The following is a 27,749-nucleotide window of genomic DNA, read 5'->3' on the forward strand; positions in this document are numbered from 1 at the left end:
GATCAGGTTTGCTCATTTTTTGCACATTGAATCAAACAACCCTACTTATCAGATTTTAATCTGAAATAATAATAGTAAGTCTGGAAATGAACTCATTTTCATATATTGTTTCAACATTTAGTGAAGAAGCAACACAACAATGGATTTTTTTTTCTTCCTTTGTGTCTTGATTAACATAATTCATCTGAGTATTTATGGTGTAACTTATACTAAAACTATTTTAAATAAAACATACAAAACAGTGAAGATGTATATTTGAAGTCATAACCTCAGAGGAGACTTGTTTCACTTGATTCCAGTGCTTTGGGAAGTGGCACCTGCAACAAAGAAACAAAATAAAGTCAGTGTGTGTAATATATCATTAATACTGGAACAGCTGACATATTTACACTGATGTGAACGATGAATTCTCTTCCCTGATCTCAGAGAACGGACGTTCAGATACTCACAGCTTTGAGAAAGGCCACGTTGCTCTTTTTGATCGCGCCCAGGAGCTGATCGCGTGGTGTGACGTCAACCTTGGGTGGCAACCGTCTGCGAGGGATAGGCTTCAAGGTCTTAATCACATTAGTCAGGTTGGGTCTTTCATCTATCACCTCTTCGCTGTGTTCCTCCACCCTGCGAGTCTTCCTCAGCTGGAAACCGGGGTTCACTGGTCTCCTGTTATCCCTCGGGTCCTGGTCCAGGAAAGGGTCACGTTTCTTGGGCGTCCTCTTCAGCTGCACGTCCCTTAATGGGTTGGCTGGTTCAGCGCTGGGTTGCTCGGGAATGCCTTTATGCTTGAGCTGCTTCTGGGGTTCTGGCTGCTTCTGGGGTTCTGGCTGCTTCTGGGGTTCTGGTTGCTCTATCTGAGGTTGTGTTTTAGGCCAAGCGCTGATATCTGCCGAGGGTGGGACGAGCCCGTACTCCTGCAAGAGTTCTATGGGCGGTATGTACCCGAGCATCTCAAGTAAACCAGGAGGCAGGTTCAGACTGCTCTCATACATCTGCATCAGCTCCTTGTTCTCCCTCAGCTGCTGCTGCTTCTGCTCCTCCTTCCTCTGCTGCCTCTGACGGTCCAGGTTCCTGGTCAAGAGGTTGGTCACCACCATCCTGGGCCCCGCCTGCTCAAAGTGATAGCCCATCTTCAGGAGGGTGTGGTTGGCCTTGAGCAGACGTGAGATCTCCATCTCGGAGTGGTGACCCAGCATGTGCCTCTGGTTGTGAAACCGCAGCTCTGTGAGAGTCTCGTTGAATTGGAGGCAGCGGATGATGGCTACGATTCCCTTCCCCGTGACGAAGTTGGACTCGATGTTCAGAGTCGTGATGCTGCGATTCTCTCGTAACATGTTGGCCAGATTGAAAGCTATGTTTTCGTCGACTCCTGTGTTGGCTATGCTGAACGTTTTTACGTGTTTGTTCTTCTTCAAGCCGTTGACGTAGTCCAGGAGCATGTCTTTGGGAATGTTTTCTATATTGTTGAGGTTTACCTCGTTGATCGAGGGGTTGTTGTTGCGGATCTTGTCAAGCGTCGATTCCAAGTTCGTCTCATTTCCTGAAGGTCTTGATGTCATTTTAATGTTGTTCAGAGAAAGCTTCGGGATATTCAATTTGTTAATTTTTCTCTCTTCCTTTGGCGGGAGCTTATCACTGGTGTCATTTATCTCTGGCGCCTCTGGAGCATCTTTGTCAAGCAAAGAGTCGTTCGTCTTTATTTCCTCCTTCTCTTCGAGGGGTGATGTGCTGGGTCCTGGGGCTAAGCTCTTCATCTTGTCTGTTCTATCTGGAGAAGGCCGATCACCATCTGAATTGTTTTCCTTTACGGTTTTCAAAATGTTATCTTGAGGATCCACACCTTTGTCTGTATTTTCAAGTTCTTCATTATTCACTGGTGGCTTCACTTCCCTCTCCTCCTTCACCTCCTCCTCTTCGTCCTTCTCGTCGGTCTCATCAGCTACTTCAACAATTTCCTCGATTATCTCCTCGATAATTTCCTCTCCGTTTTCAGAACCCACAGCTTCTTCTTCAATGACTTCCTCTATCACTTCATACTCTTCATAGTTCCCCGTGTCTGTGTTTTCTTCTTTTTCTTTCCTTTCAGCTTCTTCCCTCAAAGTTTTCTGATGAAAGCAATAAATCAGGAAAAACTAGATTGGAACCATTTCAATAGATAGATGGAAAGAACGATAGATAGATAAATAGATAGATAGATAGATAGATAGATAGATAGATAGATAGAAAGATAGATAGATAGATAGAAAGATAATGAGAGATAGAAAGATAGATAGATAGATAGATAAATTGATAGATAGTTAGATAGATAGATAGATAGATAGATAGATAGATTGATAGATTGATAGATTGATAGATAGTTAGATAGATAGATAGATAAATAGATAGATAGATAGATAGATTGATAGAAAGATAGATAGATGGATAGAAAGATAATGAGAGATAGAAAGATAGATAGATAGATAGATAAATTGATAGATAGATAGATAGATTGTTAGATTGATAGATAGTTAGACATTGGCCTCTTACCGCACTGGGTAGCAGAGTAGCGGGGACTCTTTCCTCATCGAGCATGCGTTTGGACTCTTTCTCCCAGTACATGTAATCAACCAGGGATCTGTGGTCGAACGTCCCAGTCGGAGTCTTTTCGGTCTGGTCCTTCTGCCTCTGTCCGACCGGCACTCTCTCGTCTGGGGCAATAATAACATCCATCTCACTCTGAAGCTCCTGAAGCTCCTCGGGCGAAAGCATAGCGAGGAGTTCATCCTCGTCGATGTCTTCCTCGTCCAGTTCATCGGGCTCCCTGCCGTTGGACATGTTTGCGCTCAGTAGCTTGTTGTCTTATTTGTGTGCTTCTCCTGATATCAAAAGGAAGGATAGCTCCTGTGACTCGGGGCCAGAGCAAAGTGGGAAGGCTCTGGCGTTGACTCCGGCTAGAAAGGGTTTGCTGCCCGCCCCATGCAGAGTCTAAAATTAAACCCTGTGAACTGCATGGAAGATATTTAAGTTGCAAGCAGGGGAAAGACATGCTAACATTCTTCTTTCAGTCCCCGCTCCCAGCTGGCCCGGCCGTCAGGATCTTTTGGGATGACAGTTGCTTCAGGCAGAGGAAAGTGCAGGATTGACAGCAGCAGGTGGAGCATTTTCATGGGCCTGGCGGGAGGGGGGGGGGGGGGGGGGGGGGGGGTTGGGGGGGGGTCGTCAGTGCACACAGAGCTTTCTAGAAGACAGGGGACTCTGCTGATGTGCTGCACGACAACAAACACATGAGCCAGAGGATAGTTTTTCTTCAAGGGAATGGATCCTCTCAGCTGGAGAGAATAAGATGCTGCTTCTCTCTGACTTCAGACGGCTCAAAAACTAAATTTGATACAGTGTGAGAGCTCTTTTATCTGACACCCTGGAAGTTCTATTTATACAAGAAATAAAAGAAATTTGAATGAAAGGTTTTACTGTTTTTTTGCAGAGATCGATTTTCAGATTTACATCACTTTCGTATATGTCTTGAACCTGATTAGCTTACAGCACAAAGACCTGAAAAAACCCAAACCAGACTCTGTCCAGTGATAACAAATCTTTTAACAGTATATCTAAAGTTCACTAACTACGCCAATGAAGTAATTACCATGACAGATTAGCATGAATCTTGTTGTAAGGCTGTGGTACGGAGTCAAGAAAGAACCCATTCAGTTTGGGTGTGGACCCAGATCAGGGGTAGGATGCAGGATTTCGAATAATTCATCGATCTTAATAAAAAATAAAACCCAGGCGTGTTTAGGGGACTAATGGTAAAGATCTGGATCTTGTGTAAATGTGTTTTCATAAGGGGACTGTTGAGCCTCGGAGGATGTCTCTCGCTGTTCTTGTTTACTTGTTAAATCTAATTTGTGTCCAATTTTCCTTTCAGCTGGTGTTTAATTTCCTGATGGAGCAAATTAGGCAAAACTCCAATCTCTGCAGAGCCGGCCCCTGCAGTTCTCCTGGTTGCTAAGTTAAACTAACCAACTAGCTGTCACCAGACAGACTTCTATTGATCTTCTCGTCCAACTCGATCGATCAGGTTTCATTGGCTCAGAAAGCTCCGAATCAATTTCCCGAACCTTCCAGCTATTGCTTTAAGGTGTACTCACTCACTTAATAACAGAACCTGAGCTGCTTGTTTACCCCCCCCCCCGGAGAGCCCCTGAAAGAAAGTGACAGCATCCGTCTCTGTGTCATACATGTATTTATTCACATCTGTGTTCCCAGTGGAAAATATTTAATGACAACATCTAACGACATATCACTACACACGGTGACTGTACAAATATGTGAGAAAAGGAGGATAAGGAGTCATGGACATGGTGTTCACGGCAGTGGTCTTCTGTTATCATAAAAAAAAGAAGTTCTTATCAAAAGATCTATGTCTCACCATGCATCTTAAAACACTACGGCACCAACGTGAACAAATGGTTTCTATAAACAATATTGACATGATACATTCTCATTCAATGTTAAAAGAAAGGAAGAAATTGGGAAATTTATCCAATACACAGTTCAGCTCCAATGACGATCAAAAAACTGCTCAAGCTTTGTTTTCAATTTGGATCCGGATTAGATCACATTTCACAGAGACGCCGTCTGAAGAGGTGAAAATCATTTTGATTCTATAACCGACTGTTTTAGTATGAGACAGTGGCTAGTTCCTGTTAAAATACACGGGGTTGGGTTCAGTAAAAACACATGTTGCCTCTTATTTCACCATCTTTGATACACAATAGCGTTTGAATCCAGTGCGTCTGTACAACATCTTAAAGTTTCTCGACACATTTCTCATCTACCTGTACAATTCATCCAATCCAAGGCACATGGGAAAGTCATTCAAGAGTCTCATCCCTGTGTTCAGAGGTTACTTTAAACATGAGGACAGGTGCACACGCGGGCTGCCACGGATGTAACACGCCCTGAGACGAGAGTTGTGACAGCCGGAAAAGTTTGTGTGTGCATCCCGTGTTCCAACTTGATCCCCTTCACGTGCTGCTGGCCCTGGGCGGATGCTCGTGTAGCCTCCATCCAGGTGAAATCTGAACAGGAAGTGACACAAGAACATGTCAAATATATATGGTAGTTCAACAATTTGAGAACATGGACGACGTGGTTGAATCTTGTGATCAAACAGGGAATGGACGTGCAGTAAAATCATAGTTGATGTTGCTTTGTGAGGGTGTACACACAACTTAATGGATAAAATGGGAAATTGCCTCTTTTTAACTTGCGCCGAAGCTTTAGTAATGTCAGTCTCGAATTGTTGAACCGTCACTTTTGTCTAGATTGAAGTTTCTCAACAACTAATTGATAGATTGCCACGGATTAGACTTTTCTTGGGTTCAAAAAACCTGGGATGACTGAGAACAGGTCCCCAAAAGTGAAGCCAAGTCATCTGGATCGCCCCCTGGTGGCTGGCTGCAGTATAGGTCATAAACCCTGCCTCCTCAATGTTAGCATAAAATCAAAGACCACATGAAAAAACATTTATCTCATAAAATGGTCTATATCATTTTAGGTGCTTATTTAACCTGATGCTATAAAAAAAATGGGGTCATGATTGACAGCTGACACTGACTTGTGATTGGTCAAGAATGTGAATTTCCACAATCACAGGCTCTGGCTCTGGCAGAAACACAATTTGTTTATGTGGGCTGAACACAGCTAATACTTTCTACTAAATTCTACACACGGGCCCTTTAAGCTTCATAGACATCCTCAGTTTGAATAAACCTCATTAATCAAGTGATAAACACTTCAGGAATGTCTTTGCTTGGTTGGTACATCGGGTACATGATGAGTAAAAGATAAGGACTGACATGTTTTGGACAAAATACAATCATGCTGTGTCGGAATAAAAAAAAACACTTCACACTGGGAAAAGGTGAATGATTCAGTTGAATAATCTTTAAAGAAAAATCATAAATGAGGATGAAAAGTGGAGATGACACAACACGACACGTAACAGCCCGCTGTGTCTCACCCTTAACTGCTAGACCGGTTGTCTGATGGTTCATCTGCACTAGTGGCCTCAGCGCCAACCACTTCAACTGTCTCTGAATTTCTAGGCACTGTGTCAGACACTTTGTTTTCGGGAGAAAGTCTGGCACACACACACATGAGCATTAATCACATGTCAGGGCATGAAGGAGAGAAGAAAGAGAGGAGATCTTTAGGGTTTTATTTATTTTATGAGTTCGCACAGGGAAAAAATATGTTCTGTGCAAAAGAAACACAAGGTGATCTTTCATCCCGAGGCGGAACGGCACAAAAATCTGAATCCTTAAACTGCAGCACGACTTCTGTACCTGCAACTGATCAGCATCCTCTGAACTTCCACTTGAAATAAAACTGAAATAACAACCCTCCCCCCCCCCGTTATCTGTGACTTTGCTCACTTCCTCGTGCACCCATGAGGTTTGGTGGACTGCAGCGCTCACCTGCTGTGTGCCGGACTGCGGTTGTAGGGCGAGGCGTGGCCTCCGGGCTGAGGGTACTGAGGTGTGACGGGCGAGTCGTACTCCGTCAGACCCACTGCCAGCTGATTGCGCCAGTTGCCCGCGCTCTCCGCTGAGGACACTGCAAACAAGACAAAAAAAAAGCAAACACACCCAGCTAATGTTAGAGTGTCATTGATGTTATTGGAAACACTGGGTCCCGCTTCGTGTCACTACTGCAAAACAATTCACCCCTCACATGATACTGCAACATTAGGTTTAACATAAGTGAGTCCTGACTCAATTTGAAGGTTTTACTTCAGCATTTCTTTATATTTCTGTAACTCTATATTGGTGCAGGAAATACTTACTCCAGTAGAAAAAACTCTGAAGGGTGATGGATCAACAAAATCTAACAAGATGTTTCTATGTATGTGTTTTAAGACAGGTACTATGATACCTATATATTGTGTATCGCAGATGCTTCACAGGATTTGTTCAAAATGGATTGTGGGTATTTAAGATGGCAACTCTGTTTCTCTTTCAAGATTCAAAGAAAGAACCGTGTTGCTCAAATCTTCACTGGCAAATAAATCCTTTAATGGGAGCTTCAGGTGTGAAGATTTGCACGTTTTCAAATGCGTATGTGAAATGTGTATTTTCTTATTTCTTGCCTTAGAGAGAATATCTTTTTAATCCTCATGGTTAAAAATACTGACACAATAGTGTTGTTAAATTCATTATTCTGTAATAATAATACAGGAGAGGCACAAATTTCCTCCCAGACTTACATTACTGGCACATTTTAAATGTTCTGAATGCAGAACACGAAACCCTTTCACTGTGGCGTACATCAATTTAATTCTACTCTGTGTTTTAGCATATTTTTAAGGCACGTTAAGACATGTAGCAGCAAGTTAGACTAATAAACCCAAACAAACAAAATATGGAAATAAAAGCCTCCCTTGACAGGATGCATGTACATCACTGGCTGTTTTATATCATGTAAAAGACAACTGACAGCAGCTTAATGAAAAAGACAAACCTGAGGAGAAGGACGTGGTTCTGCTGGAGTGGCTGAAGCCCGCTGGCATGGTCTGGTAGCCCAGGCTGAGCTGAGAGCCGCTGTCGAAATCGTATCCGGTGAGCGGCCCTCTCCCTCCCTCCCTGGGGACCCTGCTGCGATGGTACCAGCCTTTCAGATGCTCCGCCACCAGGGCCTTCTGCATGTTCTTGGCCAGGAGCTCATTCCTGGGGCCGTCCCTGTTCCGCGGCGGCCTCATTGTGGCATAGGGATTCTGGGAAAGACCATCTGCCCGGTCACTGCTGTAATGCCTGAATCTGTCATGTCCGTGATACCCATTCGTTTGGTAGGAAGGGTTGACGTTGTAGTGGCCCTCGACTTCGTCCTCATACACGTACGCACCGTTAGAGTACGGCTCAATGTCCGAGCAGGCGTAGTCAGTGACGTAGTAGGGACTCGGTGCATAGTGGGATGGGGTGTCACATGAGTAGCTGGAGCCGGCATGGTGCTGCACCAAGTTGGGCATGCTCCCGGTGTTTCCGTACACCTCCACCTTCCTGTGGAGACGATGCATGGTGGAGGTGCGGGAGTCCAGTGTACTGTAGTGGGAGTTGGCCGGCCCGCAGTAGTCCAGGCTGGACTGACTGGTGTAGGAGGAGAAGTCCTCCAACACCTCTGTGCTGTTGCTGCGGTGGGACAAGATGAACACCGGCTTCTCAGAGTCGGTGTCTTTTCTGAGTCGGGGCTGCGACTCCAGACTCCCGCTGCGCTGCCTGAAGCCATGAGGAGACCCCTCCGACCTGGAGGAGGATCACAACTGTTTCTCAAACAAAGGAATGCAGTGCTGTAGGATTATATTTCTGTGTGTGTCAGTACAAAACAGAGCAGGGGTTCGTAAGAGAGCTTGGGTAGAAGGTTGGGGAGGTTGAAGCAGGGATTTGGTTGCAGTGAGGAGGAGGAGGAGGAGGAGGAGGAGGAGGAGGAGGAGAGAAATTGGGTTTGGCAGTGCTGGGGAGAGGGAATCACACCTGAGCTGGCTGCTGCTGTAGGCATTGCGGGTCATAACCGGGGTGGGAGGCATGCTGCGTGGATCTCTGGAAGGTCTGGGAAGGGTTTTACAGGGACTACTGTGAGTGGAGGAGACCTCTCTTGGATTCTGGTAGTAGTGGGAACCCGACTGGCCTTCAAAAGCTAATCTAAAAGGGTGTGGTTTCACGAGAGGATAAAAAATGATAAGGGGTGAGATCCGAGGGAAGGAACGAGGATGCAAACATGAGGGACACATCATGGACTGCAAATAAAATAAAATGCTGCAGAGACAAGTTATACCTCACAGAAACAACAACAACAACAACACCAAACATCTGTTTCCGCACCTGCTGTGGTTCTTGCTGTTCTTGTGATTTTCCCTCGGACATCCCTGTCGATCCAGATCATAGTCCGCCCCCAGCGAGTGCATGGGACTGAGCTGAGGGGAGCCTTGGACCGACCGTGACCTCGGCCTCTGATTGACGCCTTCTGAGTCATCTTCACACAAAAGCATCACAGGGTAAAGAAAACAGTACTTGCTTTTTTAATATCGGTCATTTTACTTATTATTACAGTGGGTGAAATGATTTTAAAGCCAACGTGTGATGCCTGACTCACCATCATCCAGTGGGAGACTCGACAGGGAGCTGCAGTCTGAACGGATGAGTTCATCTGGTGAAAGAGGAACATATCTCAGTGATGATTGTGCATACAGCTTCGTGATTAATGCAGTCGCGCACGTCATAACTGCACCATATACCTGCGATGATGACGGAGGCCCGCTGCGTGGGCTTCTTCCCCTTCTTGATCCTGTACTGGTTCATCTCGTCCTCTATCAGCTGGAGCCGGTGCATGGCGTCCAGACAGTTTCTTCTCCTCTTCTTCTTCACTGTTTTGCACAACTCTGACTCATTTGCAAGTTTTTTGGCTGCCTCCACAATCTTTTGCTGCAGCGCGAATCTGCTCTCCAGGTTCCTCAGGAAGGGATCCTGCACAGAGCAAGAGCAGCAGGGACACCAGTAACTAACAGATATTCCATTTTAAATCAAATTTTATCAGGAAAAGACATTTGTATTCCTTACTACTCAGCTTGACCTTATTGAAGTTATTCTTATATAAGCTGCAGAGGATAAAACTGTTAAACCTTGTTAATTGGTAGCTGAGCACACTTAGTGTAAAGAGCCAGGCTGGGTATTATATATTTTTCTCCTCAAAGGCCAAATTCCACTATACTATTGGTTTTCAGTCCAAAGCTCATTTGTTCCTCTGCTCCGGAATGAGAAGTTTAATTTTAAGCACTTTTTAGCAAACATTTCCTCAACAGGAATAACAAGCATATTTGAGTGGGATTATTTTCACCTGTAGATTTAGTGCGCTCCCAAAAAATAGGATAAACTCATTGGAAGGTTGTCAATCACTGCAGAAAAGACCTATGAACTAGAGCCTGACCAATTTATAGGTTGGCCAATAAGAGATGTGAGACATATCAGTATTATCACAAATGTTTACAGATAAGCGATGAATATTTTTTTTTACAGAATAAACTATAAAGAAAGGATGTGCAATATTATTTATTATTATTTAAGGTTATATTCTCTTAATTCAAGTTGCATATATTTGGTTGTAATTGTGTTTTCTTTATGGTTACACTGTAAAATATCTAACCTCAACTACATAAAGACAAAGCTTTACTATGAACTACTTTATGTTTATTACCTTTCTGTGTATTTTTAATACCTTTACAATTACCCTTTGAAAATCTGCTATAGGACACAGGACTAGAAGAAGATCCGGCATAAAATTTGCTGCTGCATTTGATTTAAGTGCAGCGTTAGACACGAACCTCGTTGTAGGGGAACAGGTCATCCAGCTTGAAAGCGGTGCCAACTCGCCGTCTGACCTGCGGCGGCCTCTCACCTGAGGAGAGGGGATAGTCCAGCGGCAGCTTGCCAGTGAGCTCCTGCAGGAAAAAAAACACCTTAAACAACAAGTCACCTCGACACTTTAATGAACTGAGAGTAACAGCAGGATCCATTAATCTCCCGGTCACACAGCAACACAGTTGAATAAAGGGAGCTCAGCAGATTGAATGCAGCTGCCCTGACAGATATAGACACGGTGCAGGAGAAGTGTTAAACGTGATAATTTCTCACCGCCTCTCGCAGACAAATCTTTTTCAGCTCCTTTGTTTTCTTGGCCAAGATGTCTTGGATGTCCTGCTCTTTTTTTCTCAGCTCAGACAGCTTCTCTTTCTTCTGCTCCTCACTCATCTCAGAGTCTCCGGATCCTGTGAAAAGAATCATCGGACTATTTATATCCTCATTTCCAAAGATGCAGTCTATGTAATACAGTGATACGACTGAGGAGCTCACTCTTTAACACCTTATTTTTACTTTATACTCCACAAGCAGCTCATTTAGTATATTTTACATCTTGATCAGGGACAGTTTGTTATAGAAACATGAGCTTAATATGCACTTGCTACCTGAACTGTTATAATTATAACCTACCTGTAGAGACCAGGCTCCCATTGCTGGATGTTATTAAGTTATTCTTCAGGCTTGCGTCTGCCAGTCTGTTTATCTTTGGTCCTCCGTGGTCCGTGAGATCCATGGCAATTTCGTCCAAGCTCCTTGCTGCTACTAATTTTCCCTGAAAGAATAAAGTGCACCACTTCAAACAAAGATTCTGTGATGGATAAGTCAGAATGAAATGCACCAGGCACTGGCTGATGACGGACACTTACTTTACTTTGCTTTCTATCCAGGTAGAACTGGTGCTGGCTAATAGCCATGACCCATATGGTTTTGATCAGAGAGTGGCTGGCATACCACGTGTGGATGATAAGGCCTGTCTGGCCGAAGGTGCGCTTGGTTACCGCTCTCCTGTTACAAAGAACGCGGCACAAAGGAAATCTGAGCTGGAGGTTTGATCATAAATAATATAAAAGCTACAGTGAGATGAAAAGATGGATCAGTAAAAGTAAGAGGGGCAGAATGAGCAACTTGTACAAATACACTGAGGAGAATCTCCTGCAACTCACCGGTGAGGATCGTTAACTTCCACAGCAAACTTTTTCTCTCGGAAATACAGGTTTTCCAGCTGCTTCCACTGGTAGAGCTGAAGATAGAATGAGATAAATTAATTTCAGATTAGATAAATAGATTTAGGGCTTTTCACAACATGATATACACAGAGATAAGAGGTGATGCAATACCAGGACTAATGAAATCTGTCCACTTGTTCCCTCAGTCCCAGTAAAATGTTCATCGATCATCCCGACTCAACGTCAAATAAACCATTATAAAATACAAAGAGTGTAGCAGGTGTTTTGACTGGGCCTGTCTCCGCCACTGTCATTAAAGAAAACCAGACTGTGCCATGCACTGTCATTACAGTCTGACTGGCCAAGTCTGCAATAATGCAGGTGTTTAGGAGAGGAGGACGCCACAAGGGGACATTACAAAAAGACTCATCACAGCACACAACCGTTTCCATGGCTCATCACGTCCATCCCTCACAGCAGCCACAAACGAACAAGCTGTTTCTGTGAGTGACTCACTCTGTGTGTCTGGACAAGATCCGAAAATGAGACGCAGAGTTGGACGGTTGAAAGGAACGTGTTGATGCTGAGGATTTCACATCCAGCAGCGAGTTTGAAGATACGTAAGTTCAATGAGTTTTAAATTAAAACTTAAATCAACACACACGCACCAAAAAAAGTCGATCAGACGAGTGTAGTATTCAGTCTTACCAGTACGATGATCACAAGTCCCACAAATGTAAGTATTTAAATCCTCAGTGGCTCCGTTGTCAACACAAACACGTACATTAATCTGTCTACTGTCAGCTCCTGACTTGTCTCCTCAGGTATTCTCAGTTAGAACACAGAGGATAACGCCCAGATCCAGCCCCTCTCCCTTTGACATCATCAGCTCCCTCCCTCCTCCACACACACACACACACACACACAAACACACACTCTGCCTGAACACAGCTGCCTGCTTGCACAATCCTCGACGTGTCGCAGACAAAAATGGATTACACCACCTCGACCGATTGCCAGGGTTGAACAAGAAGACGATGACAGTAAGCTGAGGTGTATATGGGCGAAACTTTCACCTCATTTTTTTAATCCGCAAATATTGAAGGAACAGATCGGACGGCGTAGCTAACACATCACTCACATGGGTGTTTCTCCAATTAGATTCACAGGGCTGAAACAACAGCAGTGGAACGAGAAACACAGGTTCACACTTCATAATAAAAAGTCAACAGGTTGAACTGCCGGCACAAACATATCTCACATCTTCCCTCTGACTGTCCATTGCTGCAGCTCCTCCTTTCAGCCTCTGTCTGAAACCCCTTAGAGTGAGCTCCTGTCTCTTTAAGGGCCCCCTCCTCATAGAGCCCAGTCTGCTGTCATTGACCGGCTGACCCACTCTGTTGTGACTGGTCAACTGATTACAGCGTGTGTAGGAAAACTTGACCTCTGCTCTCGCTTTACTTATTTTACCATCGAATCCATTCAATCACCTTTTTGGACTCGATTGAAGGATCATATATTTTGTAAATCTAATCTTAGCCTGAAATTTGACTGTAAAAATGTTGTTGGCATTTTAAAGATAAGAATTATAACAATGACTTCTTTAAAAAAAACATAAAAAGGGCCCAGATTTACAATATTTTTAGATGAACCATAAGAAACTCTATCCCCGCTCTTTCCTTTGTCTTCTTAAGATTTATGTTGTACACATTTTTGGACATAATTCATCTATTTACTGTTACATTTTTTCTCTATAATATTTATTTATCTGTCTGGGTTAGGGTAGATGGTGAATACATATTTAAAAAAGTATTTGCTGGATGACTGAAGAGAAATTTCAGGGGCTTTGGGAGCTTGAGTGTTTTCTGTGCTTGTGAGGATATGAGGAGCTCTCTCTTTAACGTTACAGACCATTTACATACACACACAAAAAAATATATAACACACTTGAGGAAAGAAAAAAAACATAAAAGGCCTCATATGTCTCCTTTCATAAGAACTGATGATTCATGTGCAACAGGGCCAAATCGCTGCCGGTGCTATCATGTCCACAGTGGAGAAGCAGCAGCCATCTTAGAGACCCTGAGCTGGAGGAAGCGTTTACCTTTCGAGGTTTTAATCTGTCCTGCAGGTCGTACTGGCCGATGCCTTTATAGCTGAGTCCAAGCCACCAGGGCATCCCTTGTTTATCCTGTGAAGGGGGGGCACACCTCAAAAAGTTAAACAGCTGACTCAGTTTCAGGTGTAAATCCCGCTAATCCCACCGAGAGACCTACCTTAACTTCATAATAGTGCACGCCGTACGTGGGCAGTGATTCCACTAATGTCAGATACCTAGAACAAAAGCATTTTCTGCATGAGTAACACCTTGGAAATGTGAGGAAAGCAATGGGAAAGTGATCAGTGAGATTCATGGGAGTGCAGCTGAAGAGGAGCTATTGATTTCTATCAGATGGTAAGAAAGCGGATGCCGGAGTGTGGGAAGCACTAATGGAGGTGAGAGGAAGATTAATGAACTTCTCTTCTTCTTTTTCTTAATACTCACTGCACAATGGCCTGTCCTCTGGAGACCCCTTTCCGCTGTTTATAATATTCAATCACTCGATCCTCACTGCAACGGCACATAAAGAAGACGGCTGCTTACACTTTGAACAGCTGTGCATCTTCAGATCAACTCATTCTGTGCCATGATCACCATGTTTTTCAATATTGAGTATTTTCCTGTAAGCGTACCAGTATGCAAAAGATGGATGTTCCTTTAGTACTTTGGTGGGAAGAGTCGGGAGTTTCTTCAAGTCCGCTCGAGTGTTTTCATCACTGAAACAGAAAGATAAAGATTATGACAAACAAACAATTAATAAATGCACTTCTCAACTGCTATACCTAACTTTACTTTAGTATTTCAGTATTTTCCTGTTTTACACATGAAGCCAAAATTTCCGAAAGCAAATCTTTGGCTTAGTACATTAGAGAATTTATCTACAAGGTGAAATAAACTGATCAGGTTCATCAGTTTATAAAACATGACGATACTCTAATATCAATCCTATAATAAAATGAAACAACCAAGGGGCCATGGAGTACTTTTACATTTCAACACTTCAAGTACATTTTGCCCATAATACCTATGGTAGTACTTTTATTCAGGTTGGAGTAAGATTATTATTACACTGCAGTATTACTACTTTTATTAAGATATCTTTCAATGTCTTACACATGATGAATGTTTCTACCCTCATGGTTTTGTGTGCTTTATATCTTCAAACATCTAGATGCTGTTTCTAAGCCTTCATCCACAAAGCAAGGAATACACTTCTTGTAAGTAAATATTTAAAAATGTATTTTGCTTTGTGTAAACATAATTAATACTTAAAACGTGTAGCTATTAATTGTTTATAAACTCCCTCATGTAGCTTTGAAACATACAAAGGACATTCCCTCATTGTCTTCAGGATCTACTGTTACAATAAAGACTTTACTCAGAGGGACAAAAAGAGGCTTATATTCATAAACCATCTTCTTTCAGCCGCTGGTCACAGTCAGGTGGCGTCCTGCACAAAGACCTGCAGTATTTAGTCAGAACACTACAAGTATATATAAAATCAAAAGGCGTCTGAGCTGCTCTGTGGAGGTGTCTCCGCTCCGGCTTCTGTCGGCACTGTGAGATTCATTAGTTGCCTGGTGCAAGCTTCTCTGCACTCCGTGGTAAGGCCCCACATAACACTGCTATTGATTTTTGTTGTCTGCACCGAAACAAGTGATCTATCGAGCGCCGTTGCTCAGAGCGCACTATTAACTTGTCCTGCTGCCGTTAAATACTTCTTACCAAGCTGATAATGTGCTCTTACCTTGTGTAGTCTCCCTTCGCCTCCTAGTGATAGAAAATACCTGATTAGATCACATGCTTTCAGACACATCCCATTAATGTAGGCGCGGTTTATGCATCTATTAAAAGCACTGACCTGCAAAGCATTCGCGGCTAATTTGAAGACGTTTTCACTTTCCACTTCGATGATCCCCTGAGAAACACAAGAGATCGACGGGATAATGAATAAATAAATAGGATGCAGAACATGTGGTGCATGAGGACGAAGCTTCCTGCATCCAAACAAAGAGGCGTCTCTGCGTTGCCCTACAATAACCTCTTTAGATCAACTCTTGTGTTTTTCTACTGTCTCAGACTGTTTTACATTCCAGCCAGCAGAGTGAGAAATCTGTGCCCTGCAGCCACTGTGCACTGAGCTGAGGTGCTGCAAGGGTCCAGAGACAGTGAATCATCAGGGAGCTGGTGCTGGGAGAACACACACACACACACACACACACACAGACACACACAGACAAACTATAACACGATCATCGCTTCAAACCACAAAACCAACGAGAGAGCACTTACATTGTAGACAGCAGATTTTGCGTTCAGGAAGAACAACTCCACCGTGATGATGTCCCTGAGCAGCGTTATGTTTTCCACATAGAACCTGTGATGGATGAAAGCACAGGCACGCACAACAAATTGTGTTAAACTGAGAAAACTTGTCATTTTTGCTGTTAATGCTCAATAAATCCTACATTTGCATTCATCTCTGCTGAGGGTGTGTTGGCACTGTGAGGTGTAGGTTTGTGTGTGTGTGTGTGGCGGGGGGGGGGGGGGGGAGGGGGGGTCTGAGCACCAAAAGAAGGTTGGAGACATTCATTCATATTCAAGACAATCAGAGTAAAACTTCTGTGGACTTTGTAGACAGCTAAAATGTCTGTGTCCACAAAGTAAAGCGTCCCCTGCTGGAGAGCTTGTGCTTTTGCTCGAGGAGACGTGTTCCTACCTGACCAGGAAGCTGAGGGTGATGGGCCCGGGCTTCTTGGAGAAGTCATGTTCATGAACCCTGCGGTCCATCTGCAGCCACTTCCGCTGACCACTGCAACAGCAAACACACGCAGGCATCAGAAAAGAGACATCGGCAAATATTCAGGCCTCTGAGAGAGATAAATAGAACGATTTACATACTTGTCATCAGAATATGCGAGTCCAAAGAATTCCTTCTCTTTGAGGTTGAAGTGGGAGGTCACCAAGTCGAGGAGCTCGTAGGACAGCAGCTTAGGCTAGAGGGGAAGGAGGGGGTGGGGTGGGGGGGGGGGGGGGATTTAGAGTTAAGCTGACTTTAATCTCAAATATTAGTTGAAATGACTCAACACAATTTCCTTGATTAATGTCTAGCGTATGCTTGAGAAAGTGTTTTTTTCTTCTGTTGTTTCCTCTGTTGGACAGAGAGGTGACCTGGAGGGCAGTGAGTGAGGGTTCTTGAGGGAATGTAATAGAAGGAAAAATTCCTTCAACCCTCCTTTATCATTTTTAATACATTCTCACTGAAATACAAGTCATTACATACAGAGAGATCTATATTACTTTTAAACCTGCAATATACCATTGTGGAGGCCACTTGGAATCCAGCTGTGAACATAACACTGACATATTAACTCCTTTAAAAGTGAATATAATAAACCCCTTAGCAAACAGGTGCATATTTAAGTTATGGAACAACATTATCGTCACTGTCATTTAACTCTGCTTTGGTCTCCACCAACCACCCAGGCAAATATCTGGCTCAGCTAAATGCTCCGTAATCTCCACCAGTTATAGTTTCTAACTTTGTCTATCTGTAGTTTTATTATTGGTTTATATAAAAATCGACCGTAATCAGCCTTTCAAAGACAAACTTTACACAATACTTTCACCTAAAATGATTCTATTTACTTTCTCAATTAATAATCTACATATTCGTTTGTATTTGTGTTTTGTTTTACTTAAAATTGTTTATGAGTTTATGGTTAAACTATAAAATATGAAGCCTCAATTACATTTCTCTGTCATACAGGTCGATTTATCATTGATACATGTTTTACTTCCTAATACTGGCATTGGCCTTGGCCGCCATTAATCCATATCGGTTGGTCTCTTCTTTTACATTGTGGGCAGCTGTTGCCAGAGGGTCGGCGGTTTGATCCCCGTCAAACCCCATTCTGCACGCCGGACCCCAAATTGCCCCTGACAGCTGTGATGTACTAGAGAGAAAGTGCTGCACATAGATGCACTGTATGAATGTGTGTATGAATGGATGGATGGCATCACTGTACTGTAAAGTGATTTGAGTGATCATCAAGACCTAGAAAAGCTCAATATACATACAAACCCTTTACATCACACATGTTGGAATGAGACTATTCATCAGAGCCTCTTTGAATCAGGAGCTTTCGTACCTGAACCAGCAGCTCAAGCTTCCTGTCGTCCAGCAGCTGCACTTGACAAAGTCTGCCCTCGGTCATCTGCAGGGGGAGAGAGAGACGAGGAAGTTCAGGGCTCGTGACACTGATCACAAACTGTTCATCATCACAAGAGAACGTGAGGATCTCGTGTGTCAGTCATGTTTTTACTGCTTCGGCCATGTTGGTGTGTTAACCACAGAATATAGAGCAGAAGAAAGAGAGTCGAGGCAAAAACTGCCATATTTACTATCAGCAAACTGAGCCCAGGCCCTGGTGGCGAGTACAGTGACCCGTTTCAAGAAGAAGTAGAAAAAACACACACTGACGTTGTTAATGACAATAAAACCTTTGTCTTGGGATTTGTTGCCATGGCAAACAACCAAAGCAAGGATTTCTTCAACTTCGAAGTTTTCACACTAAAGTTTTACTCTTTCAGTCTTTCAGCATACAAGTAAACAAATTGTATACAGGTACCTTTTTGGAGGTACCATATTGTATTTCCATTTTATGTAACTTTATACTCCACTTTTAACATAAGAAATAGTATAGTATATAAAATATGATGTATTTGTGATGTACAAATTAAACTATTCAACAATATATAAACATATTATGCAAATAGGTCAAATAAGTTTCACGTCCAGACATTAATGCAAATATAAAAGTAAAACTGTATAATATATAATAGCAGAACTTACACAGGGGGTATTTTTTTGCATGAGCACTTTGATCAAATGACATTTTACTCATACTATGCTGTACTTGTAAAAGACAGTTTTACGTGTATTCAAAAGAATGTCCCCTTGTATTTTTCTATCTGAGTTCTTCTACCACCACTGCAAAATCGTCATTCTTTCCAGTGTTTCATCCAAAACAATAAAACTGTCACAGCACGAATCAAGTTCAATCCAATGCGATTGTTTATAGCAGGAAAGCAAAACCTCATCTCAGATTAAACTCTGCATCCGGGGAAATCACATTTGTTTGCTTGTGCACGATCGTTTCAACCACAATGCCCTTCGAAGAGGGAAAGAGTCAGGCTGACCTGCCCGGAGACACCGAGACCACCATCTACCAGATAAATCAAAAAGCCGGTAGAAATGACAGATTGAGGTTAACCACTTCTACAACAAAAACCTGCACACAGACTTTTTTTAAAAGCACAGAGGATGGATCCAACAGCCTCCTCATCTGACAGAATGGGGCTGATCAGAGCTTGTAACGCTGGTAGTGAAGCTGCTGTACCTGGTACATCTCTCCAGGGAGCGTGCAGGTGTGGACGCATCCCTGCCCAGACTTCATCCTTTGACACGAGTCTCCTCTTCGATCAGGAACACGAGGTTTGCTGAGTTGACTGAGCAGCAAACAGACATTCAGGATTAACCGGCGACTTCTGTCCGAGTTATCGAGCCGAGCGGCCGGGCCTTCCCAGGGACGGCTTACAGAGTGTGTGGTCAGTTTGTGTGAAATCAGCAGTTGACTTAATGGGGGCTGGCTGGGTCAGTCTCCTGACCACAGTTTAGGGTTTACAGCGTATTAATATGAACAACACGGGTCAAACCAGAAGTATGAATGATTAATATAAGGCAGTCAAGTCTGTTGATACAGTTTATTTTGCCTGCAGCTCATTTTATTCCGTGGCTGAACGAGTTTGAACGTGGATATCAGGTGTCTCTTGCATCCTTTTCCTGTAAATTTGAACTGAGTCCCACTAAATTGTCAAAGATGCTTTAATTTAAACATCACATTTGCAGTTCTCATTCACCCTTCTCTCACATTGCACAAAAAAACAACTAGATTGACTCTCAGTACAGCACAAGCTTCCGCCAAAGCCCAACAGTCCCTGTAAATTCAATCAAGCTGCACACACTCAGACATATCAATTCCCTAAATGTGTCTGGTTTGTTTTTCATTAAGATCCATGAATTACTCTCCAGGGGAAATGGCCAAAAATGTAGAAAAACTCCATATCTCGTCATTTAACAGAATGTGAAAACTAAAATCCCTGCATCTATACCCCCCTGATCCAGATCCACACCTAATAGACACAAACCAACCCAGGTTACTCCTTTAAATGACACCATCTGTCATTTTTTAATGAGCACTTAGTTACAGTCCCTGAATAATGTTTCTCTGTTATCGCCAGAGACATACATTTCCCTCCATGATCTAAATTAAAAGTGCACAATCAATGAATCCAATTAATGTGAAGGGTGACCACTCTTAACAAGTGGATTATCACATTGATTTTGAGCTTGAATTAAATTTAACTGCACACAATGTGTGTCTGTTGCTCCAACCTGACATGTGCAGTAAGGGGGCCGGCCACTAGATGGCGCAGGTATTATTATTCTTCCACGAGGAAGTAGTTCATAAGGAGAAAATGGACACTTGTACAAACACGCACCACTGAGGAATTTTCAGAAGCAACTATTAGCTCAGCAGACGAGAGCCTAATTCAGCTGGGACGACCCGGGCTCATGAATGAAATGATTGGAAGAGGGAGCCGTGATTTTAAGGGGAATCTAAACCATTAATCACCTGGGAGCTATAAGCTTCTACAATAACTGCTATTTATATCTGACTGAGACACACGGCCAGCCTGACTTACCCTGCAGTTTCTCAGCAGTGACACACTCATCAAATGTACAGGCATAATAAAAAAAGAGGAGCTTAGACCTGAACAGACTGGGATATAAAAACTGGTGTATACTCAACTACGGCGCTCAGAATAGAGTAATACCTCCACCAAGGCCCAACATACGCCTCAGGAAACCACATTTAAATTCACTAGATCTGGATTTCGCACATAAATATCAGTTCCCTAAAAAACATGCCTGGGTTTTTTAGAATCAGGATTCATGGATTAATCTCTGAGAAATCAATTTTACTGGACAGAACCAGCTTTGGGTTGCTTTGACTCGTTATGCTATTCAAAACTGAGCTAATCAGTTATAGGGCTAAAAATCTTTCCATGTAAGGTCACAGTCACACATACGTTAACGCAGTATTGGCAAACCTGACAAACAATTCCTGGATCCACCCCCATGATCCGAATCTACACCAACATCTGAAGGCTTCTTCCCTGACCCACATCACATCCTGTCACCAAGTTCCGTGTTTATCTGTCCAGTTGTTTATGAATAATCCAACAAACGAACAGACAGACAAACTCGGTTGGTGAAGTCAATCATTAGAAAACCACGCTGTTCACAATTTAAACCTTCATTGGGCATCTGATGATGCATGTGTCCGAGCTAGTGGAGCAAACAGCGCTGCCTAGTCGACCAAACCCAATCTACTCATCCTCAGTGAAGGGCCGGCTCTGTACCCTCTGGGGTCAAGACGAGCATCGAACCTTCTTCATGTGAGAAAGACGGGAGAAGAAAGAGCTGTGGGTCTTTGTGTTGGTTTCTCCAGAGACTGGACAGGCGCTGGATGAGAACTACGCCACAGGGTGCAGGTTTGAAACCAGTCTGGAGCCTGAGGTCGGCTCATACACAGCTTGTTAAATGCGAATTACCCCGGTAGAGTGTTGGGGAGGGTGCGGCTGTGACCGCCAAAGAGAAACAAAGATTATTCCTCCTGATGATGAGCAGACATTGATGAAAAACGATTCCATATCCAGCTTTTAAGAATGTACAAAGAGCATTGCTCTGTCTCCTAAACTGTCAGTGTCAGTGTTTAATACGTCACACTGGTTAAATGTCATGTCCAGACTGCAGCCCGTCTTATCTCAGTTTCCCGTTTTCATGCATTATTGATGAAGGCTGGTATCACGCACCCGTCAGTGTCTGCTCTGTGTGCTCACATGCTGCTTTGAAGACACCACTATCGCAAAAACAAGGAAATTATCATGAATTAAAGATCTTCCCAAGTAAAACGTTACTTTAAACGTATTTTAATTCAAATTTTTGAGAGAAAATGTGCAGATTATCAGTATCTAGTGGATTCAATCACACTTGGTTGATGAGGACGCTCAGATCTTTGGTTAATTGCAGTAAAAAGCCGGAGATCTAATGGGCTGTGGTCTACTGGAGGAGCAGCGTCTGTGCCAGAGATCACAGCGTCAATAAACTCCTTCACAGGGTCCAGGACCATCATCATAGATCTGGAGAGTCTGTGAGGAGCCGGAGGTCGCTGAACAAACTGCTCTCCATCATGGAGAATCCATCCCATCCACCCCACGACACGCTCCAGAGACACGTTCATGTTGTACCCCAACCTTTCTTAAACTGCACCATATTTCTGATTAACATTGTTTCTGAAATATATATATTGTATTTTTAATTGTTAAAGGTTGTCCTCAATGCTTATGTTGTATATTTCTCCCTCTGCAAGTCTGTATTCTATTGTTTCCCTTTGTCTGCAGCATGACAATTTCCCTCATGGTATAAATAAAGAATCTATCAATGTAAAGACAAAGACTGGGAGCCCAGAGAAATCTAAATAAAATCTTCCCGTGAGTTCAAGTGGCTACAAACATACGACCTGACAGGAAGTGACATCCAGTACATTGTGGCTCTAACGGGAAACTGAAGGAGAAGTTCTTTGTTTTCAGAACATGAAATCTTCCTCTGTGACGCTGCTCAGTCATCAGATCCTGTTTTACAGCTGAACCTGATCTGTATGTGACCTCTGTCACCTCAATCTCACTGGTAACTACAGAGGATGAAAGGCAAACTCCAATGATTTTTTACATATATATATTGTTCATGTGTAAAATCAATCAAATTTGACTTATTGAGCCCGGGGGGAGGAGTTGTGTAAAGTCTTCTGATGCAGATGACGCAGCATGAAGTCTGATGACCTGTTGACTATAGTGATGTCACTTAAGGCCGCGTCATTTCAGGCTGTAGGTTTGAAAATAGAAAAAAAGATCAGAGGCTGCAGAGTTTAGAGAGAAGAGGGACACCAGACCTCTGCAGCTTCCTCCTCGTCTCTGCTTCAGGCTAACAAACAACTTGAGAAGACTCGACAGTTTGACTCAAAGAGATAATTTCCCCCGTGAAATAATCGGTCGATCGATCAACTGATAAATCCTCGTGTTGGTCTTATTCAACCAGTACCGTCCAAAGATCCTACAGGCCCACACTACAGCCTGAGGGGAGAGAGGTCCAGGCACCAAGAGGCCAGGTGGCTGGAGGCGGTGGTCTGAGGGATGCAGCACAGGATTATCTCCTCATCTGATATCACATCATGACTCATGTTGTCAGCGGTCAGGAGGTATCCTTCAAACCAGTCTGGCTGTTTGTGATACGCACACAAAGGAGCTCGGGATATTACGGGCAATTTAGCACCAGGGAGAAATATTAATTTTGTTTTCCTCACGCCGTAGATGTTCAATATAAGAAGGGCAGGCTGCATCACGGGGGATGGGGTGGGGGGGGTGGGGGGGGGGGGGTTGATTCATGGACATGATGTCATCGTGCAGAACAAACTCATATGCCCATCGCGAGAAGAAACGTCTGTAGCAAGACAATGAGACATATTTTCTTGGCCGTCCTACAAGTGGCAACATAAACCACCATATTTCATGAGCGGCCACGGTGACAGCAGTGGTCAAATCTGCTCATGCTGGTCTCTAATATGGTAATGCTATGGCGGTAGAATGGCCATGCATATTCAAGTGAGGAGCCTTAGCTCTGGTAACCGCCTCATGTTTCCTCCAGAGCCGCACGGACACTGACGCTCAGAGGTTCAGCTGCTGTCGTAAGAACCGACCTTGAGGGAGTGTAATGAAAAAAGAAGATAAGATATAAAAATCGAATAAAGGTCCAGTGGGTAGATTGTCATCGCTGCTGAAGAGTATTTACTTTCTGTGAGAAATTCAAAATGTTCAAATGACCAGAATGCTAACATTAACTTTCTCTATTAAAGAATAATCTCCATACTCTATGATATAAGTATTATATTGTAATAGCTGTCAATCCCTACATCCCTGAATAAAATCAATCATATCTACACTTTGAGTACATTTTAATAAGCTTCAATGGGTCATATTTCTTACTTTTCCTCTTCTAATATCGAAGATTAAATGTTTAAAAACCACAGAGAGAAAACTCAATGTTCTTGGCACCTGACAATGTAAAAGTACCAAAACCCATATTGAGGATTTTGCAGTTGCTTAAGTTTTACCAGTGCAACAAGTGTAAAGTTCATCCTGACAATAGTTTCTAAATCGTTTTACAAATATAAGCAAGAATCCTGATAATTTGTTGTTATTATTTTCTATACCGATCATCTGTTGACACTGGGCGACCAGGGTATCTAACATATAGAGACGAGCAACACTTCACACTCATATTCATACCTACTCTTAATTTGGAGACAAGGGAGGACATTAAATATGAAATAGATGTTCACACAGAACATTTCTTCACAATTCATCGATTAAAATTTGATATTTCTAGCATAAAAAGTACTGGTTCACATATCTTCTGCTGTGTCAAAGATGAAGGGACTGTCAGTTTTACATCGGCTTCCTTCCAGGGATGTCAAATTAAACTGAGTGATCTAAAAGTAGAAGTCCATGTTTGTATTCTCCTGTTAACTCCTCTATCTATGTGTGTTTGGATCAGTCTCAGTAGACAGATGGATCCGGAGGTAAACTCGCTTCCTTTTCTCTTCCTAAAAATCAAGATACTTGGTTATAAATAGTTCAAAAGACCAAACTGCAGCAGCTCAGAGCTAAATTTAAATGGCTTAATTCCAAACACACAGACTTTAGTATGTGAGGAGTGAACTCTTCCAATTTCGAGAACTTTGCAAACCAGTTGCCCTCGATCATAGGTCCCCCCCCCCCCCCCCCCCCCCCCCCCCCACACACACACCCCACTGACAGTCCTGGAATCACAAACTGCAGAGTTTCATTACAAAAGAATTACCTGCAGTGACTTTCTGCAGAGCTCAGGGACGAGGGACGAGGCACTGAGGCGTGGACGTGAACAGAAAATGGAACATGACCAAATTACACGATGTGAGCGAAGAATCACAAGAATCTGCAGTGTCTGCAGCCTGCGTGGGAATCATGGTACCGTGACCACGCTGACTCTGACCCAATATCAGTTCATACTAATTTGTCTTTACCCTCACATAAAGCATTATTATAACAAGGATCAGCTGGTGGACTGAAACCGGTTTTCATTTTCAGGACAAAAAGCAGACATGTAGGACAAAGTTCTCGCCTCAAATGCACCTGCCAGCTAACGTGAGGCTGCTCAGCTCGAAGCCTTCACCTTATTACATTTATCAGATTTATTCCCTCTGTGGTAAGTGTGTGAAGACAAGATTACTGTCCAGAAATAGATGGTTCCCTCCCTGTCTTCAGCACATTTCTCCCAAAGTCTCAGGAAGCTTTGATTCCTCAGTGGACGGCTGCCAGCTGAGCCCTGAGACATTTCTCAAACAGACAGAAGAGCATCTCCGACTTCTCCGACTCTCTGACAAACAAGTCAGGATGTTCAGGATCATCACAAATAAACTGAATTATGTTTTTTTATTTTCTGATTCCGTTTAAGCCCGTTAAAACACCAGACATGTGACTTAAATCAACCTTTAAAGAGTTTGTCAGGAAAGTGCACTGTGCTGATGGATGACACAGGAAATCCTCCGCTCCAAAGAGGAAGAGCGACAAAGTTTCACAGTGGGCACGTGCGTGTCATCCAGACACACACCGCTGCAACAACAGTTCCTGTTTACCACGTCTGGTGCTTTAAATACACCGAGACGTCTCTTCCCTCAACTCACCAGATGACAGCAGGTCAATGTGGATCTCTACACACAGCTCGTCCTTGTTCAGAACACAACATCACTTGTATGTGAGTTATTGAGGAGGCAGCAAGGATATTAAGGCCTTAACTAGTCCTTGTCAATGTCAACTTTATTTATAAAGCACATTTAACACAACTTGGTCGACCAAAGTGCTTTACAAAGTGAAAAATATAGTAAAAAACCTGCAATATATCATAATATTAATGATAACGATATATCGTATATATAGTCTTGATTAAATGTACTCGGCTGTGGTCATTCATTGTCACCAGTTGTTCCCACTCAACATATGCAACTAGTCCTTGTTAATCTTGATTAAATATGCTAAGCCTGTGTCCCCAACTGTCACCAACCTCCTACAATTAAAGGAAATGGAAATAATGTATGAAAAAAGCCATAAGCATGTCCAGAGACAAATGAATAGTGTCTCGGACGGGGATGATTCACATCAGTGCTGAGAAAGGGTCAAAGCGATGATTCATCCAGTCAATCAATGCATCTCACCGAGATTCACACACACAGTGCTCAGCTTAGCAGGATTTGACTTTTCTTTCTTTTTTCTTTCTTAACACAAACACACAATCAAACCATATAATGTCCACATTTTCCTGTATCCTCCCCAATCAGCATGTGCCTCCTGTAAGGAGACTTGTCCAGCTCAGGGCCAGGTGGCTCTGTGCTGGGAGAACAATGAGTGAGCTACAGCAGCAGCAGCCCTCCACCGTGCAGCCACTGGGTGTTTCCACCTGAACCCACTGACTGCTCCAGATGTGTCAGATGGAGCCACGGTGCTGGGGTTCGGCGGTGGAGAAGCAGGAGAGAGGCGAACCGGTGCTGCTGGGAGATTCTCCAATGATGTCTCTGGATCTCGTGCGGTTTTACTTTGTCTCCTCGCAGCTCCTCAGTGAGCCGGGTGGAGGCTGCTCCATCACACACCCATACACACCCATACACACAGACACACACATACACACACATAATCATCTGTCCTCTTACCTTGGCTCTGCTTTATTCTTTAACAATCCGTTCTTCAAGGCAGGGATGAGGTGGAGCTCCAGCTTTCTCCCCGACTGCTTTTAGCCAGGGAGGGGAGCCGCCGTGCAGCCGCTGCCCATGTTCATCCTCCGGTTCTCTCTCTCTCTCTCACACACACACACACACACACACACACTCACTCGCCTCGTATTCAGCCACACTCACCACGCCTTCACCCGCCAGCTATTATGTGAACAAGCCCTGCACCCCCTCCCTCCCTTCTCCCTGCCTCCTCCCTGCCTCCTCCCTGCCTCCCTCCCTCTCATCCAGCAGCTGCCGGCCGGCGAGCCTCACACTCAAACCCCATCATAATCAAGTGCGGTGCCCTGAAGGCTGATTGTGTTCCGCATCCTTCACTTTCCTTTAAAATTGTTGTTGTGCCAATGTTTAGGTGTAGAATTATGACACAATCTTTAATTACATAGTGTCTGCACATTATTTTATGTGGTCATGTTATTAGGCTATACGCAAAGACGTCATGATCTGTGGATGCAATATTGTTTTTAATTCATCTCCCAAATATTTATTAAACATTCATGAGCACTATATATAATTTATGTAAGTATCATCGTATCACATGACATCAGGTTATAGTATTTAGTATTTCTCATTAGTTGTCACCATGACAACAGCCACGTTTCCGGGACAATGTTAAAGTAAAAAGATTTTTTTTTTTTCGAATGTCATTAAAATTACACCAAACACAACATACAAACAATGATAATGATGTTATAGTTATAATTATTATTATAATTACTATAATTATTGTTTGTATTATTATTATTAGTAGTAGTAGTATTGCTATTATTATTATTATTGTTATTAATAAGAAGGATTAAATACCAGCAAGTAACATGCGAAAATATTAACCTTAACCACTGAATAATATGAATAAATTCAGGGTAAGATTGCATACAAATTTGGTTAGAAACAGAACAAATACAAATACAACAATATAAAAAAATAACACATTTAAATAATGTTTGCATGAACAAATATCCTAGTGTTAAGCTGTTTGGTATCAGAGGGTAATAGACTGTGTTCCTCTGGTATCTTAACAAATCCTTACATCCCGTGGCCGTCCTGTAGAGAAACAGGTTTCATGTATGTTCAGCTTGTTCGGATGTGTTGT

General features: G+C 43.1%; 2 protein-coding genes across 2 annotated transcripts; both read right to left on the minus strand.

Annotated features, from left to right (window-relative positions):
* Window positions 1–164: 164 nt before the first annotated feature.
* On the minus strand, window positions 165–2,892 carry lmod3 (leiomodin 3 (fetal)). The gene is made up of 3 exons (XM_053425274.1): window positions 2,521–2,892; window positions 450–2,099; window positions 165–317 (listed from the first exon to the last, which is right to left on the minus strand). Exons 1-3 carry the CDS (start codon window positions 2,806–2,808, stop codon window positions 270–272), a joined length of 1,986 nt encoding a protein of 661 aa, XP_053281249.1. The 5' UTR covers window positions 2,809–2,892; the 3' UTR covers window positions 165–269.
* Window positions 2,893–4,197: 1,305 nt separating this feature from the next.
* Window positions 4,198–26,783, minus strand: frmd4bb (FERM domain containing 4Bb). Its single transcript, XM_053424779.1, has 23 exons — window positions 26,579–26,783; window positions 17,804–17,869; window positions 16,554–16,648; window positions 16,372–16,464; window positions 15,945–16,029; window positions 15,514–15,570; window positions 15,400–15,422; window positions 14,285–14,368; window positions 14,097–14,162; window positions 13,828–13,885; window positions 13,656–13,742; window positions 11,549–11,625; window positions 11,252–11,390; window positions 11,016–11,157; window positions 10,659–10,792; window positions 10,349–10,465; window positions 9,266–9,494; window positions 9,124–9,177; window positions 8,853–9,003; window positions 8,505–8,672; window positions 7,498–8,276; window positions 6,456–6,594; window positions 4,198–5,054 (listed from the first exon to the last, which is right to left on the minus strand). Exons 2-23 carry the CDS (start codon window positions 17,867–17,869, stop codon window positions 4,880–4,882), a joined length of 3,018 nt encoding a protein of 1,005 aa, XP_053280754.1. The 5' UTR covers window positions 26,579–26,783; the 3' UTR covers window positions 4,198–4,879.
* Between the last annotated feature and the right edge of the window lie 966 nt (window positions 26,784–27,749).

This window comes from Pleuronectes platessa, chromosome 6, assembly GCF_947347685.1.
Source record: "Pleuronectes platessa chromosome 6, fPlePla1.1, whole genome shotgun sequence".
Classification (NCBI taxonomy): Eukaryota; Metazoa; Chordata; class Actinopteri; order Pleuronectiformes; family Pleuronectidae; genus Pleuronectes; species Pleuronectes platessa.